At 50.2% G+C, this 17,234-nt stretch overlaps 2 protein-coding genes across 6 annotated transcripts in view; one reads left to right on the plus strand and one right to left on the minus strand.

Moving 5' to 3' along the window:
- The window catches only part of LOC135306246 (protein ecdysoneless homolog), a 101,857-nt gene that overhangs the window by 6,094 nt on the left and 78,529 nt on the right, over window positions 1-17,234 (minus strand). The window contains exon 4 of one of the 2 annotated variants that reach the window (XR_010367057.1): window positions 6,456-6,588. The exons of the other annotated variant lie outside the window; for it this stretch is intronic. The gene's annotated coding sequence lies outside the window, so the exon portion shown is untranslated. Of the gene's footprint in view, window positions 1-6,455; window positions 6,589-17,234 lie in introns of those variants that run through there. 2 annotated transcript variants of the gene reach the window in all.
- Window positions 6,563-11,021, plus strand: LOC135306240 (early activation antigen CD69-like). Of its 4 annotated transcripts, none has more exons than XM_064429865.1 (5): window positions 6,563-9,401; window positions 9,781-9,879; window positions 9,982-10,175; window positions 10,374-10,474; window positions 10,561-11,021. In XM_064429865.1, the coding sequence occupies exons 1-5, from the start codon at window positions 8,867-8,869 to the stop codon at window positions 10,673-10,675; spliced, it is 1,044 nt and encodes a 347-aa protein (XP_064285935.1). In that variant the 5' UTR covers window positions 6,563-8,866; the 3' UTR covers window positions 10,676-11,021. The 4 variants fall into 4 exon arrangements, with proteins under 4 accessions (XP_064285935.1, XP_064285936.1, XP_064285937.1 ...); XM_064429866.1 differs by having other exon boundaries at window positions 9,985-10,175; XM_064429867.1 differs by having other exon boundaries at window positions 9,988-10,175.

Raw genomic sequence — 17,234 nt, forward strand, 5'->3', positions numbered from 1 at the left:
GTCTGCAAACCCCTCCGCGTCCCAAGCCGTGTCTTGTTTGCCACTCAGGGCCGCAGGCCCCTGAACACCAATCTCAGCCTTTTCCCTGGGACACAAAACTCACCAGCCCGGGTTCCTGGTGTCAGTTTGCAGGAGGTTCTTGGCACTCTTAGAGCAGCCTGAGTTAGCCGTGGTGGCAGCTTGGGTCCGGCAGTCGTGCTGTGCCATGTGGAATTCAGCAGGGCCCTGAACAGCAACGCCGGCCTTTTCCCTGAGAAACAAAACTGACCGGCCCAGGTGCCCGATGTCAGTTTTCAGCCAGGGCGAGCAGAGTTTTATTTTGGTGCAGCTTTCCTGCAGGAGCTATGGGGTTGCCCCCTCCTAACCCTCACCTCTTCCCCTCAGCCCTCTTCTGTAATGTCCCCTTCTCGCTCCTCACTCCTACTCGAACTTCCAGCCCGGCCCTGCCCCGTCCCTCACTCTGCCCTTCTCCCCTTCCCTCCCGGCCCTGGCCCGTCCCTCACTCTGCCCTTCTCCCCTTCCCTCCTGGCACTGCCCCGGCCCTCACTCCGCCCTTCTCCCCTTCCCTCCCGGCCCTGGCCCGTCCCTCACACCGCTCCTCACCGCTCCCCTCCCGGCCCTTCCCCGTCCCTCACTCCGCCCTCCATCCCTTCCCTCCCAGCCCTGCCCCGTCCCTCACTCCCCGAGCCCTTGCCTGTGACTCTGCAGCAGCTCGTGGGATCCCGAACACGGGGACAGTGCAGCCCTGGCCGCAGGTCAGCACCCAAATAAAACAGGCAGGGACAATGTCTGCGGGCTGCGGGGTGTCACCAGGGGCTGCGGGCTGAGGGCTGCAGGGTGGCACAGAGCATGGGGGCAGCTGAGAGGCACAAGGGCCCTTTAGGAGCAAAGGGGGGCTCCAGGGTGGCACAGAGACCCCGAGAGGCTGCAGTGGGGAACTCGGGGGTGACACCAAGAGGCTGAGGGGCAGGGGGTGACTTGAGGGGCAAAGTGGGGGGTGCCTGAGGGTGACAGGTGAACCAGCCCTTACACCAGCCCTAACCTCACCCTAAAAACCAGCTCTACCCGGGTGGAGAGTGCACGGTAAAGGTTAGGGGGCCAAGGGACAATGTCAGGGGTTTGGGGTGACACACAGCCATTGTGGGCTGAGGGGCAAAGAGTGGGGGCCTTGACAGGTGGAGAGCTGACCCTGAGGGTTTGGGGTACAAAGGACACAGGGTACCAGGTGGGGTTGGGCACAGGTGCTGCACCCTCAGCCCAGCCCTGGCCTCACCCTAACCAGCCCCCCTAAAACAGCCTTTTCCCCCAGCAGCAGCACAACACAGCAACCCTAAGAGTGAGAGCAGACCTGAACCTCCTGCTGGGACAGGGCAGCAACCCTCACAGCAGGACAAGCACAGAACCCTCAGAGGACAGCAAGACCCACTGCAAAAAGGAAGGGAAGACATCTGAAGGTTAGAGAGCAACAGCTGGGGCTTGGAGGCTGAGCAGGTTTTTCTCAGGATTTTTCCACAACTTATAATGACATATAGGGGATTCTAGAAGGTTTCTAAGAACCTTTTTTTTTTGTTGTTTGTTTTGGTTTTTTGTTTGTTCGTTTGGGGGTTTTTTGTTGTTTTTGTTGGGGTTTTTTTGTTTGGTTTTTTAATTTCTTAGAGTGTTGTAAAGGGTTTTTAAAAGGCTATTTCAGGATTTTTTTGGAGTATTGTTATGGTCAGGATCAGGATCACAGGGGATGCTCAATCAAAATGTGGAGTTTCAGGACTGCAGTGGAATGCATTTGAAAAAGGCCAGGGGTGACAGAGTGGATTGGGAAAGACATTGCCAGTCCGAAGGCTGTGAGTTCCAGGCCCAGTGGAGTCATTGTGGCGAGGGTCAGATGCTGGCAGCTTTGTAGGGGAGAAATCCTGCACAGTAAAACTCAACAGCCCACCAGGTACCCACATGTAAACTGACACCAGGAACCTGGCTGGTGAGTTTTGTTTCCCAGGGGAATGGGCTGTGTTCATGTACAGGGGCCTTTGGCCCTGTGTGGGTCGTTGCTTGCTGGGGTTCTGAAATCTACAATGCCCAGATTTCCAGGCAATCTACCCGTGCAAAAGGCTTGCCAAGGGGAACACAGAACTTCCAAACATGGCTTCTTCCATAGCTTTTTCTCTGTAATCAGCCTTAGTGATGGCTGTGTTTACTGCCTGGGGTTTGGATTAGGGTTACGCCTAGGGTTAGGGTTCTGAAATCCACAAAGCCCAGAGTTCCAGGCACACTGCAGCTGCTAAATGCATCCCAAGGGGAACACAGAATGCCAAAACATGGCTTCCTCCACAGCTTTTTCCTTGGAACCAGCCTTAGCCCAAGGCTGCTTTTACTGCTCTGCTTGGGGTTATCGTTATGCCTAGGGTTAGGGTTCTGAAACCCACAAAGCCCTGAGCTCCAAGCACACTGCAGCTCCAGAGGGCATGCCAAGGGGGACACAGAACTGCCAAAACATGGCTTCCTCCACAGCTTTTTCCTTGGAACCAGCCTTGGCCCAAGGCTGCTTTTACTGCCTCACCTAGGGAGCACAACTGTAGAGACGAGACCCACAATGCAGTAAGGGAAATCATGACCTAAGTTATCCTTTCCTGCTACTATGATTCCAGACAGCTTCTGCAGCTGGGGAGATTTACAGTACATAGAGAATATCTCATGTGTGACATAGATAACAACGTTGTGTCCCTGGCAGACCTCTGGCAGCTGAACTGTCACTGGGCTGCTCAGAAACCACCAATGTATTGTGCATGACTTGACTTCATTCTTCTCATGCGCCTTTTCCTTGGGTGAATGGGTGAGAATCCTTCCTCCTGACTTCAGTTAGTTCCTAACACAGATCAAGACCTCTGGCGTTCTTCAAAGAGAGACATTGCAGAGATTTGAAAGCTAATAATTGTGTATTTTTTCCTCTCTGGTTTACACTGCTACTTTTGAGCTGAATCATGAGCTACTAGAGGAAATGAGGACAAGCATCACACCACACATCCTATACATGGCTTACTTGTGTCACTGGGCTCAGGGTGGCAGGGAAAGGTGTTGTGCAGCAGTGCTACACATGGTGGCTGAGAGGGACCTTACAGGAAGGAAAAGGAGCAAACAATCCATGGCCTGTGTCCCTGTTTCCTGTGTCAGCCATGAGATGGCCAAGCTGCCTCACCGCAGGAGAGGCCCAGCCTGTTCAAGTTTAATGTTAAGAAATTGACTCAGTGCTTATGCAAAAGGCATCAATTATTGCCCAAGCCCCCCCAAACCCCTCAGGATATCTCAAAATCCTTGCCCCACCTAATTTCCAACAGAGGCGTCACAGAAAGTGACTGAGATCAGCTTTCCTTTTATATGTTCTCCCTCCACCATGTTGGCAGCATAAAAGGATAGGCAAGTGGAAACTGTCCCTTAGGAAGACCTTTACAAGAGAAAAGCATTTATTGGCCTTAGTCTGATTGTTGCTTGGACCTTTTTAGAACAGATGGTGACTCTGTGCCAGTGCATCTGCCAGACTCTGCTGTGACATGAGCCCCACTGGAGGTGTTATGGACACAGTGTGCTCTGGCTCCCTTCTGCTTGGAACACCCTGAACCTTCACAGCAGATGAGGAAGACAGGGACTCAAAGATTCTTCTTCCCTAATGGACCCCAAGAAGAAAAGCACAGAGCTGGTATGAGGGCTGGCTGCCCAGAAGGTAGCCCTGGCTTTGGGAAGTAAGATCATGGGGTTGTGTCAGTAGGGTTGGCTCACAGAGATGGCTCTGGCTTAGCCAAGCCCGATGCAGTGAAGCCCTGCTTCCCTTCTGGTAAGGAGCAAGAATAGCTGGGGGAGGGTGATGGGCCAGAGTGGGAGCTAGAGGGTTCTGAAAGCTTTGCTGGGCGTTGGCAAATGCTCTGGGACTTTGAGGGCCTAAGTATATTAATCTATTTAAATATCTTTTGCCCAGTATCCTAAGCAGTGGCTGGGCAGTCTCTGAGTCTGTGAACACTAACCAAACCCAAAAATGAATCTTCATCTCATTATCTTTTTTATTGGTTGTTTTTTTTAGTTGAACTAATTAAAGGCAAGACCTGAGTTAAAATCTCAGGTTTTTTCAGGTTAAAATCTGTTTTTTTCAGGTTAGCTGTAGTTTAAATTAATGCCAGGGTTTGATACTGCTTGTAACAGCAGTGAAGCAATTGTATTTTATGGTAAATATAAATCTCCTTATTTTACAGAAGTTAATGTAATAATAATAGTTTTAAGGCTCTCTTATTACCAGCTGTAAGCCTAATTTTCTAACAAGATGCTGCTAATTGCATTACTCTGGCTTCAGCAGTTTTCTTTGTGTCAGAGCCCCTTAGAGAGGCAGTAGATTCTCAGCCAGAGCTCTTGTTTTGGTCCTGTAAAATGTAGTTGTGTCGTAACAGTGCCTTCTTCTTAATAATTTTTGTCTGCTTTATTAATTTATTGTGGTCTAGGTTTTGCTACATCAATTGCTTTTGCATTGCTGACAGTCTAACTGCATGTAGTTCAAACAGATCAGTATCCACAAACTCAAATGATTGTAATTACATTGGTCTCATTTCAGTGAGTACAGCATTTACCACCTCACCAGCCTGTAGAACTTTGATTGTATTAGAATTCTCAAAACATTACATTACTTGAAAATTAATTTGGAAACCTATCCCCAAGAGTCTCTTTCATACTCTGCTTCTGTGAAAAATAAATGGAAAAGGGTGGCTTTGGTGTTCAGGCCCTGTGGCCCTCAGTTGTCAACTGCCTGCTGAAATTGCGCCTTGCCCTCGCTCTCAGGGTCACCTCAGTGCCTCTTCATCCATGCCCAGTGCCAGCGCTGGGCTGGGGGTGCAAAGGAAAAGGCTCTGCAATCCATCCTGCCCCCGATGCTGCCTGGAGTGAGTGCGTCGCCCTCATTGCACAACAAGCTCCGATGGGAAATCCAGATCTCCCTGGGCTCTTGGAATTCATCACGAACTGGCCTGAAGGTGGCACTTTTGGACTGTGCTTGGAAGTGGAAGAAGAGCAGCTGAGACCTGCTGAGGAGGAATCCTGCTTTTGGCATCAGGCCCCTGACTGTGAAGAAGGGTCTGCCAGCTGCTGGCTCTCTCTCTCTGTCTCTCTCTCGATTTTGGAGGAGGATGGTTGGAGCTGCTGCCTGGGGAAGGGAATTCGCTGCCATGGCCATAACCCAGCCCAGAGCTGCTTCTTCTGCTTCTCCCTCAGTTCATCAATCAGCCAGGCCTTGCCACTGCACGCTCAGCTGCAGATCCTCATATGTGGCATTGGCCCAGCTGTGACCCAGAGCCAGCTGGATTTTACCCCAAAAGAGCCAGGCATTGGATTCAAGCCCTGGGAATGATTTGTTTAATTCAGGGCCAGCCTGAGAGCTCCCCCAAAAGCCTTTGGTGTTTTTATGTGAAGTTGCCCAAGTTCTGCTCCCCTAGTGCTTGCTTGTTTCCCCCCCTATGGTTACAGTTCTAGAATGTTCCACCCCTGAGTGTGTATATTGTTGTTTCCCCTTTGTTTGGGGTCTTTGGATCCTGCCCCTCCTATTATGCAGGCTTCTCCACGTTTGTTGTTTCTCACCCTTTAATAAAGTTCTTTCTGGGCAGCTCCACCAAAGCCACTCCTTTTCATTTTCACCACCCTCGCCTGAGGTCAGGGAACCAGAGAGGTTCGTCACAGCCACCCTCACTGTGACACTTACAGAAAAGCCTTTAAAAATATTCACACACCTTAAACGCAAGTCTGTCAATAACAGCAGCTGTGAGATCCCAAACACAGCAAACTGCTGGAGTGCTCCTGGGAGAATACCTGGGGCAGTGTCTGATTCCCTCAGAGCAGGAGCAGCCTTGCCCTCAGCAGCTCACAGCCCTGCCCCACAAGGATGTGTCACAGAAGGGTTGGTAAAGACCACAGGAGCCTCAGCTCAGGTGAGGCTTTCCACAGAGCCCAGAGATCTTATCCTGGAACTCTGAAACCACAGGAGAATCAGGAGCCAGCCCTGGCTCAAGGCACAGCAACCCTGCTGAAACAAGAGAAGGGAGCAAAGGCTGAGGAGGCAGGGCAGGAACGGCTGCAGAGCCTGTTCAAAGAGAGGCATCTGCAGCTGGAGAACAGAACAGAGATCCCAGAGCGACACGTGTCTGTGAGAGTTACACAAAGATGTGTCAAAGTTTGTGAAAAGCCACTTATAAACAAGGTCATGACATCTTACGAACAATGCCTGTTCTAAAAACCAGTGAATTCACATGATGGAACCAATACATCAGCAGTGACTGCCTCAGGAATTTGAGGCAATGTTCTTCCAGCACTCCTGGATCCATAGCAATGAAACAAGGAACAGCTCCCAATGGATCACAGCCATAGTGCAGAACAACCCCCCACTCTCCTGAGTTATCTGTGGGAGATAAAACAGAAGAGATGCCAATGAATGATCCTGTTGGGCAGGGCAGCACTGGCACCTGTGCAGTCTGTGAGGGGATCAAGGGCTCAGCAAACTGGATCTTCTGTGCAAGGGCAGGTGTTTGTCAGTGTTCCATCACTGCTGTTTCAGCTGGGTCTGTCTCATCTCTAGAAGGAAATACCTACATCTTGGAATGTAAACAGACATATTGAAACAAAATTAACTTGGGACTTAAGATTAATTGCAGTGCAATTCAATGTCACCAGAGTAGCTTTGGAGGTACACTTAAGAGAACTTAAAGTTAACATCTTTAATACTGAATAAAAAGTGATCTTATGAAACTGGAACTGAACGTGAAAAGGGTTAAAGTGAAGAAGACTGAAACTTGACCTCGTTCAAATTCAGCAACACTCAAACCTGACAGAAATCCACCTCGACATAAATGACTCTTAACAAAATTAACTCAATAGAGTAAGACATAACTTTACTCACATCTAACTTTGCTTAATCTTAGCAACACTGAAATCATAACCAAACAGAACCGAACTAACAATCCATATCCTTAAAAGTCTGGATGTAACCGCAGTGGGCTCGCCCTGCGCTATGCCGAGCCACAGCGACTCGGGCTCAGGTCCGCAGTGCGGCCGGCAGCGCCAGAGCGGGGACAGGAGCCGATCCCGGGCAGGGCAGCGGGGACCGCCGGGAGAGCGGGCGGGAGCCGGATGGCCGCGCCTCCGAGCCCAGCGTGACTGCGATCCCGAACGCCGATTGGGCCGAGAGCCGCCCACAAGTTCTGTTCAAATTTTTGGCGGCGGCGCATTCGTGTCCCTGCGGAGCAGAGGCGGCTCCCGGAGCTCGGAGGGGGCTCCCGCCAGGTGGGATGGGGGGTTGTGCTCCGGGGCTCGCTGCGGGCGGAGGGGCCGCGCTGAGGGGCACGGGGGGTTCTGGCGAGTTCCTTGTGCCGGCTGCCCCCGGTCACTGGTGTGAAAACCAGAATTCACTGCTTAGTGGTTTTAAAAGCTTAATTATAATAGTAATGATAGTGATAGGATAAAAATGGGCAATATTGCCAGCGCTGGGTGCTCCTGGTAAACAGCCAAAGAACACACAAGGATATACAGACAATGTTATATTAATACTGTTACCTCGCTAAGAGACATGTATATTCATGTCTTTCATGCATTATTCAAACATTCTTTCGATCTTTCTGATGTTTTGGGAGCTCCTTTAGGACTTCTTCACACTCCAGCTTATCTGCATGACTTCCTGCGTGCACGGTCAATATATTTTATTTCTTTTGGGGCCTCCATCCTGCTGTTTCACATCCTCTGATAAGATTTTAGCTGGCCTCCTTAATTTTAACATGGTATTCTCTGCTTGTCCTCCGGTGCTCTGGTTTGTGTCACAGTTATCTCACCACTTGTGTGAGAAACAGCTGCTCGCTTTGAAAATTTAAAAAGGTTTATTAAACCTTAAGAAAACTACAACAAAGGACTAAATAAGAAAAAAGCTGCAGCGCTGAGAAATGCCCCTCGTGCATAGCAGGTGGCCAGTCGTCTTCACGATGGATGCTCAGGCTTTTATACCCCTGGGGTTGCATCAGCCAGCCCTGGCCCCTCCCAAAGTCTGTCAGTCAGCTCTTCTTTGCCATTTATTGGTGGAAGTTGGTTTCTTGTAACTTGATTGGAGGTCAGGTGTTGCCTTGCCTCACTCCTTCAGCAACAAGCCCCATGCAAGGTGCTCATGTGCACGCCTTCTTCTGCCTGTCCTGGACACCCCCTGCTGTCTGATGGGTACAATACAAAGGGAAAAGGGAACTATGGGGAAAACAGAGGACATCTGAACTACAACAACATAACTATACATCACTAAAGCTTTTCTTAATATTCACACAATATTACCCTTTCAATTGCTAGAGCAAATAACCTCATTATCTACCTATAACAATTGGATGGGTGGCTCAGTGGATAACTTTACACTGTTTTTAGTTGCACAAAAGCCTTTTTCACATCTGATATTTTGTTAGGGTAGATAACAGTGCATTCATCACACTGCTATTTCCATAAGTGATACATAGATGTCATATACTTTACACTACTATGGCTGTGAGCAATGCAGTGCATAATTAAGCTGATACATTATATTACATTATATTATATTGTATTGTAATATATTATATTATATTATATTATATTATATTATATTATATTATATTATATTATATTATATTATATTATATTATATTAAGTATTGACCTAAAAAGAGTTATAATTGATACTATATCGAAATAGCTATAATCGCTAACAACATGCATGGGCTAATAGGTAAATGTGAAAGCCAAAGTTATCGGGTCGTTTTTCACCCGGGCAGGGAGCCCCAGCGGCCGTGCCGGCTGAGCTCGGTGTCGCCGGGCTGCCAGGCGCCGGGGCAGGGAATGCGGGGACAATGGCGAGCAGCCGGCGCTGCTGGCTCCTGGCCCTCGGCAGGCGCACTCGGAGCCGCAGCTGCCCCGGGCCAGCAGCAGGCGGCAGCTCGCAGCGCTGTCAGCGCCTGTCCCGGCACGGAGCTGGGCTGCAGCGGCTGCGGAGCCCCCGGGCCGGGGCTGCGGGCACCGCGCAGCTCCCGCAGGCTGCGCTTGTCTCCGCAGCTGCTGCCGCAGCTCTGGGCAGCGGGGACAGCGCAGCCAGAGCTGGCAGCGCCCTCCTGAGCCTCGGGCTGCCGCAGGGCCGGCACCAGCAGCGACCTCTCTGCGTGTCCCTTGCAGGGTGCCAGCAGCGCGGCTGCAAAGCTGCTCCCGAGGCCGAGCTCCCAAAGGAGCTGTCAGCACTCCTGATGTCCCTGGAGCAAGATGCTGAGTGTCCCATGGAAACAGATTCTGGCTTTGGGCGAGAGGGCAGTGAATTCTGTTCCATTCGTGGAGATCTGAGTGAGGACCTGGACGAGGAATCAGCAACACGGAATATACACAAAAGATTGCTGGGTGAGTGCAGGGCCACCCCTGGGGCCTCTAGGCAGGGGCCAGTGTCACCTGCCAAGGCCAGGGCTGGCAGGTGTGTGGCTGTTGCCCGAGGTCTGGAAGAGGCCTGGTGCTCTGCTGGGCCCCAGCAGTGGCTGGAAGCAGCAGCCCCAGCTGCCCCCAAGGCTGTGCAGTTCTCCTGCTGCAGCCCGTCCCCAGAGCTGTGTCCCTGGCTGTCCCCAGAGCTGTGTCCCTGGCTGTGGCCAGGCTCTTGGCTCTCTGGCTGCCAGCTGAGTGAGGGCCACACGGGCTGAGGGGTCCCTGCTGTGCTCCCTGGCCATGGGCTGAGCAGATTGCAGGGCCGGCTCTGCTTCTGGCAGCCAGCAGCTCTTTCCTGCTCCAGGTGAATGGTTCAGGAGCCATCCCGTGGGCACGGCGCTGCTGATTCTGCTGCTCCTGGTGCTGCTGCTGGCTTTGGGGGCGGCCTTGGCTGTGCTGGCAGGTAAGAGAGGGGCAGCAGCCTGGGCCCAGCCCCTCGGGGCAGAGCGGGCTCCCTGCTCCCTGCAGAGGGGAATCCTCACACCTTCTCCTCTTCCCCCTGCAGCAGCAGCAGCAGCAGCACAGGTTCCAGTGACACCTGCCACTCCGCTGTTGGTTCTGGGCTGTCCCCCTGGCTGGGTTGGCTACAATGGGGTCTGCTACTATTTCTCAAGGGATTACAGCAGCTGGGAGCAGGCTGAGGAACGGTGCTCGGAGCTCGGGGCCTCCCTGGCCATTCTGAAGGATGAGGAGGAAATGGTGAGTGAGGGGCTCGGGCGGTGTGGGGTGGCTGAGGGCAGCCTGGGGGTGCTCCTGGGCCGGGCTCGGTGCTCGTGGGGCCGGGGCTGCAGCCCTGGGCCGGGGCCTTGCAGGGAAGGAGCCCCGGCGGGCGGGGGCAGCCCCGGGCACGGGTCCCCCCGAGGGCCGGGGCAGCTCCCACTCCTCTCTCCTGGGCAGGGTTTGCTCTTCCGCCTCCGCGGCAACGGCGATTACTGGCTCGGGCTGCGCAGACGGGGCGAGCGCCTGCACTGGGGGGACGGCAGCAGCTACAGCTCCCGGTGAGTGCCGGGGAGCCGGGCAGGGCCTGGGGCACAGGGCACAAGGTGTTCCCTGGCAGCCAGCCTGCCTCTGCTCCTCCCTGCAGGGTTCCTGTCCTCGGCAATTCCGACTGTGTGTACCTGGCTGAGGAGAGATTCAGGAGTGAGAACTGCTCAAAGGAGCGGCCGTATGTCTGCAGCAAGGCCCAGGCTCCCCTGTAACAGGGGCTGCAGAAAGGACCTTCTCCACGCTGGGCAGTGCCAGCTTCACCTCTCAGCCCAGCCCAGGGCTGTCCTTGCTCAGCTGCACCCTGTGCCTGGAGTGAGTGCATTGCCCTCATTATATCTGGGAAATACGGCTTACTATTTACACTTTTTATGAATGTTTTTAAGAGAAAAAATGTATTAAGTCCAACACTGTGGTCCTCAGATATTTGCCTACTTAACTTAGACTGTGTTTTCTATATGTTGTTTTCTAGGGGTGCATCCATATTTTTAATATTTACATAATATATAATTGTTATAAATATGATTCTTAATTCGGCTGAATAAAAGATGTATCAAAATATATACGTTTAAGATGAACTACTGGTGTACAAGATGAGGGGGGAGATTCTTCCCCAGGATGGCGAAACCGCGGCAAATGGACAGAGAGGCACCACCACATTTGCATTCGAAGGAAACTCTGGCTGCAGAGGAGATGGGCATTCACAAGGACCTGCACCCAGTGACCCCAAGCGATGATGGCCCTGACAAGATACCTATCTGAGAGGACCAGGGCCATCAACAACTTCCATCTGAATGCCAGATTCTGGGAATTGGGGAAGCATATTGTTCTATTCCCGGACAGAGGCTTTGTGCAGCCCAAGCCAGAGAAAGAAACCAACTTGAATATGAAGAACTTAGAAAGAAACAAAGACATCCTGCCGTGGGCGAAATAAACCGTATAAGAACCACTGCCTCGGAGAAGTCAGTGTGGACGGGGAGGAATTGGTGCTAGGGAGGCCAATCTCAGGTTCACACGCATCACCTCCTGGGGATGATACGCTGTCCGATTTGGTTGGTGGCTGTTGGGACTGTATTACCGTCACAAAATAAATTTTATTTTTTATATTTTTATTAAAATTGGCTCTTTTTCATTTTTCATCTATAACAGTTTGGAGACCCCGACGTGATATCTGATAAGGATTCCAGGGTCCCCTCTCCAGGTCCAGGCAGCGCCCCGCTGATTTCAGCGGCCGGACAAGATTGGGTAAACCCATTGGAACCAATCAGATAAAAACAAACTTTTCTGTAGCCAGAAAGTTAGCCACAACCAAACAGTGGAACGGGCCCAGAGCTCTCAAGGACGGATATAGCTCTCCGTGGAAGCCGGCTATTATTACTCGTAAAAACGACGTGCACGAAGACTCCACGCAGGAAAATGAACTGTAAGTATCGCGTGCTTGAGTGGAGGAGTGATCGAGTGTGTGTGAGACGTGATACATATCACGAAGCAAGTGTGGACCCCAGGATCACAGTTCCAATCTTCCACGAGGAAAGTGGTCGGTCACAGGGGAAGCGAGTGGAAAGCTCGTTCGGAACACACACACCAACCCAAAAAGGCCCTGGGAAGTTGAAAGCGGGGGGAAAAGGGGGTTGTTTGATCGATCATGGGCTGGATCAGGAAGAACAACGGGACCTCGCTGGATCCAGGGAACAGGTAAGAGAGCTCACTAGTTTGTTGACTAAATATCCGCAGTTTGGTTCACTGTGTGATTAGTAGGTCAGCAATGGGGTTTTTTTTGGTATACCAGTAAAAAAGGCAAAAAGCAGTTCTGCAAGTAAATAGGCCTAAAAGAAGGTAAGTGAGGTGTAAAATATGGGGTTGAAAAAGAGTAAAATCCAGGAAAAAAACCCTGATAAACCAGGGAGAAAGGGAAGGTTTGATCTTCCTGACATTCCAAGGGACAGTCGTCTGGGATGGATGTTAGAACACTGGGAAGACTGCCCTACTAGAAGGGAGAAATCTAAGAAAAAGGCAGTCTGCTACTGTATAGAGAAGTGGGCTGATGTAGAGATCAGAAAACGTATTTTTTGGCCCATATTTGGGTCATTTAACAAGGAAATATGTAGGGTATTAGGAGAGTTTGTGTTTGAGGAGGCATCTAATGAGGAGGAAATGGAATATGCTCGGACATGGGAGTAAGCTAGTGTCGAGTTGTTCCCCATTAGAGCCTGTAAACAGCGAAAGGAGTCGGTAAAAACTTGGGAACCTTTGGAGAATCTACCTCCCCCGTACCCAAACCATCAGATGCACGGACCTCTGCCCGAACCCGGGAACCCCAGACACCGCCCGGTAACACCGCAGGCAACGCCGCCCAAAGTCCCGCAGGAGCCAGCGCCAGCGAACCCCTCCCCATCCCTCCTCCCACGCAACCCGAGGAGAACACTGCACGGGCACATCCATCAACAGGGAAAGAATCCCCACCCGCCAGCCGCAGGAGACCTGGAAAGTACACGCAGACAATAGCGAAGAGGAGGAGGGACAGCCAGGACTTCTTCCGCTCAGAGGGGTCCCGACTGCTCCGGGGGTCATTGGTTATGTAAACGTACCAATAAACTCAGGGGATGTGCGGGCATTCAAAGAGGAGATGGGGAAAATCATGGATGATCCTTTGGGGGTGGCAGAGCGACTAGATGAATTTTTGGGGAATAGCATTTATTCGTATGATGATATGTGTGCCATTATGAGATCGTTGTTTAATGCTGAGGAGCGGGACATGATACGAGTGGCTGCAATAAAGGATTGGGAACACAGAAACCCGCAAGGGGGGAGCGGGGAGGTTAAATGGCCCAACCAAAGGCCATCCTGAAATGCCCAAATAGAGGAAGATAGGCAAAAGATGATAGAACTAAGGAACATGGTTATCCAAGGTATCTGAGGGGCAGTGCCAAAGGGGCAGAATTTGGGGAAAGCCTTGGGGGAATGCCAGGGGAGGGATGAGACTCCTACTGAATGGCTAGAAAGGCTGAGGAAGACTCTCCAAATGTATTCGGGTACCAACCCTGACTCCCTGGTAGGAGTCATATTATTAAAAACAATTCGTGGCAAAATCATGGGAGGATATATGGGAAAAGTTAGAAAAATTAGAGGACTGGCAGGAAAGGTCATTGCAAGAGTTGTTGCGGGAGGCTCAAAAGGTATACATGTGGAGGGAGGATGAGAAGCAAAAGGTGCAGGCTAAGGTCCTAGTAGCAGCAGTCTGGGAAGCCCAGAAACAGGGAAAAGATCCCACCGCAGGAGAAGCGGCACGTACTCGGAAACCTTCGGGAAAACCCGCGCATCCTCCGAAGAAACCTGCAGCCCGGCAGAGGGAGGCGCCGGAGTGCTACTACTGCAGTCAGAAGGGACACCTCCGATGAGAGTGCAAGAAAAGAATGAAAGACGAGAAGATGTTCCAGGAGGACTAGAGGGGTCAGGGGCTTTTTAATTTGGGGTCCGTAACACCAAGAGAGCCCTTGATAAAACTTAGGATTGGACCCCTACAATGTTTTTAGTAGACTCAGGTGCAGAGAGAACTACGGTACAACGTTTACCTCAGGGGTGTTCAAGGAGCGAAGACTCCGTGATGGTAATTGGAGCAAAAGGGGAACCCTTTAAGGTACCAGTGATAAAGAATGTAGAGGTGAGAATAAAATTTGCTTAGGGAGTAGAAGAGGCTGATTATAATCTGTTGGGGAGAGACTTAATGGTAAGTTTAGGCATAAGCTTGATAGCACAGGAATCGCAGCTTGTGGTAAGTCTAAATAAACTGACCTCAGAAGATGAGGGAAAAATCAATCCCAAAGTATGGCATACAGGAGGGGAGGCGGGGAAATTGGAAATGGAACCTATCTGTATAGAAATTGAGAAGCCAGAGGACCCCATCAGGGTGAAACAGTACCCGATACCCCTAGAGGGTCGGTGGGGTTTGAAACCAATAATAGATGATCTAATTAGGACGGGGACCTTGGAACCTTGTATGACAAGGCATAATGCTCCCATTCTGGCGGTCCGGAAGCCGGACAGGAGCTATCACCTTGTACAGGATCTTAGGGCAGTAAACCAAAGGACTAAAACTTTGTTCTCCACGGTCCCCAACCCATACACCCTATTGAATAATGTCTCACCAGAGGATATCTGGTATAGTGTGATTGATCTGAAAGATGCTTTCTGGACATGCCCTTTGGCAGAGGAAAGCCAAAATTATTTTGCTTTTCAATGGGAAGATCCGGAGACAAACCGTAAAAAACAGCTGCGGTGGGGCTCCCGGCTTCAGGAATGTATTGACTCACCTAACCTGTTTGGTCAGGCCCTTGAGCAACTTTTAAGTGAATTTGTCCTGGTAAAAGGGACCAAGCTGCTGCAATATGTGGATGACTTATTGATTGCAGGACCTAAGAAGAAGGGGTAAGGATAACCACCATTGCCCTGTTAAATTTTTTGGGAAATAGAGGTTTAAAGGTTTCAAAAACTAAACTCCAATTTACGGAACCAGAGGTAAAGTGTTTAGGTCACTGGCTTGTAAAGGGGAAGCAAAAGCTAGATCCTGAGAGAATTGCAGGGATTATCTCCCTGCCCTCACCTCAATCGAAAGGGAAGGTAAGGCAAATTTTGGGACTTTTGGGCTTCTGTCGGCAATAGATTGAGGGATACAGTGAAAAAGTAAAATTCTTGTATGAAAAGTTAACTACAGAAAAACCTAAGTGGAATGAGCAGGATGAGAGGAGTTTTAGAGAACTAAAAGAGTCTCTCATAGTAGCTCTGGTATTAAGCCTGCCAGATGTAAAAAGACCTTTCCAACTGTTTGTAGATGTAAGTAATCACACTGCGTATGGGTGTTAACACAAAATTGGGCAGGATCAAGGAAACCGGTGGGTTATGTATCAAAGCTATTAGACCCTGTCAGCAGGGGGTGGCCCACATGCCTCCAGGCTATAGTGACCGCGGTGTTAGTAGAAGAAGCCAAGAAAGTAACTTTTGGGGCTCCTTTAGAGGTATATTCCCCTCACAGTGTCAGGAATATTTTACAACAAAAGGCAGAGAAGTGGCTCACTGACACACGGCTTCTGAAATACGAGGCTATTCTGATTCATTCTCACGATTTGGAACTTAAGACCACAACAGCCCAAAACCCGGCTCAGTTCTTATATAGGGAAGCTTCAGATGTACCCACCCACGATTGTGCTGAGATAGTCCAGTTGCAAACAAAAATCAGACCTGATTTGGAGGAGGAAGTATTGGAATCAGGGGAGAAATGGTTCGTGGATGGGTCAGTCAGGGTTGTAGAAGGAAAGCCAAAAACTGGATATGCTGTCGTAGATGGGGTAACCGGGGAAACAGTAGAATCAGGTCCCTAAATGCAGGATGGTCGGCTCAGGCGTGTGAACTATATGCAGTGCTACACTTTTGGGGTAGTTCACACGTTTGGAAAAATCTGGGAAGAAAGGGGGTTGATTAGCACTAAGGGAAAGGGACTAGTGCATGAAGAATTGATAAAACAAATACTGGCAGCTATAAGGGAACCCAAAGCCATTGCTATAGTGCATGTGAAAGGGCATCAAACGGGAGCTCAGTTTAAAACAAGGGGTAACAATCTAGCGGACCAGGAGGCAAAACACGCAGCACTCCTACAGGTAAGTACCCCAGAGATTTGTGAGGAGGAAACACGGGAATTTCCCCCCCACCTCTCTGAAAAAGAAATTGAGGAATATAAAAAGATGGGGGGAAAGTTAGATGGGAGCAAGTGGAAATTACCCGATGGGAGGGAATTAGTACCTAAGGAATACACACGGAAACTTTTGAAGAGGTCACATGCACAGACCCATTGGGGAACCCAGGCGCTAGCGGATCAGTTCCTAAGATTCTTTGGGTGTAAAGGAATATATGAATTAGCAAAGCAAGAAGTACAGGGGTGCATGATATGTCAGAGAATAAATCGAAACCGAGCAAAACAAACAGCAATGGGAAGCTGACCAGTGGCACATCGGCCCTTTGAAAGGGTCCAGATTGACTTGTCTGATCTGCCAAAGGTAGGAAGGTACCGATGTTTACTAGTCCTAGTACACAAGCTTACACACTGGGTAGAGGCATTTCCTAGCTCCCGGGCAACCGCACAGGTGGTATCGAAAATATTGTTAGAAGAAATTGTGCCTAGATACGGACTGGTAAAATATATCGACTCAGACCAAGGCACCCATTTTACCTCTAGGGTAATAAGGCAAATGGCAGAAGCCTTGGGGATCTGCTGGGAATATCACACCCCTTGGCACCCACAAAGCTCTGGTCTAGTCGAGCGGATGAACCAAACACTTAAGGCACAATTAACAAAATTAATATTAGAAACCAAGATGTCCTGGATTAAATGCCTGCCTCTAGCTCTACTAAATATCAGGACCCTGCCAAATTCAGAAACAGGGATATCACCTTTTGAGATGTTATATGGGATGCCCTATGAACATGGAATGCCGATAGGGCACCCCAGAATTGAGGATGGGCAAATAAGACCATATCTGGTACCTATTAACAGAAACCTACAAGAACTAAGAAAACAAGGAATTACAATGCAAGGGACTCCTGTGGGTTTTTCCATTCATCCCGTCCAACCCGGAGACCACGTCCTTATAAAAAACCTGGAAGGATGTACCATTATCCCCTCATTGGGAAGGGCCTTTTCTTGTTCTTTTGACCACAGATACAGCAGTACAAACCGCTGAAAAAGGTTGGATGCGCGCATCCAGAGTCAAACGAGTGGAATCT

This window comes from Passer domesticus, chromosome 8, assembly GCF_036417665.1.
Source record: "Passer domesticus isolate bPasDom1 chromosome 8, bPasDom1.hap1, whole genome shotgun sequence".
In the NCBI taxonomy this organism is placed as follows: domain Eukaryota; kingdom Metazoa; phylum Chordata; class Aves; order Passeriformes; family Passeridae; genus Passer; species Passer domesticus.

Excerpts from the sequence above, each read along its gene's own strand:
- LOC135306240 (XM_064429865.1), top strand. The coding sequence starts at position 8,867 with ATGGCGAGCAGCCGGCGCTGCTGGCTCCTGGCCCTCGGCAGGCGCACT. Across the intron at positions 9,880-9,981 it reads GGCCTTGGCTGTGCTGGCAG|CAGCAGCAGCAGCAGCACAG; the intron begins GTAAGAGAGGGG and ends TTCCCCCTGCAG. Across the intron at positions 10,176-10,373 it reads TGAAGGATGAGGAGGAAATG|GGTTTGCTCTTCCGCCTCCG; the intron begins GTGAGTGAGGGG and ends TCTCCTGGGCAG.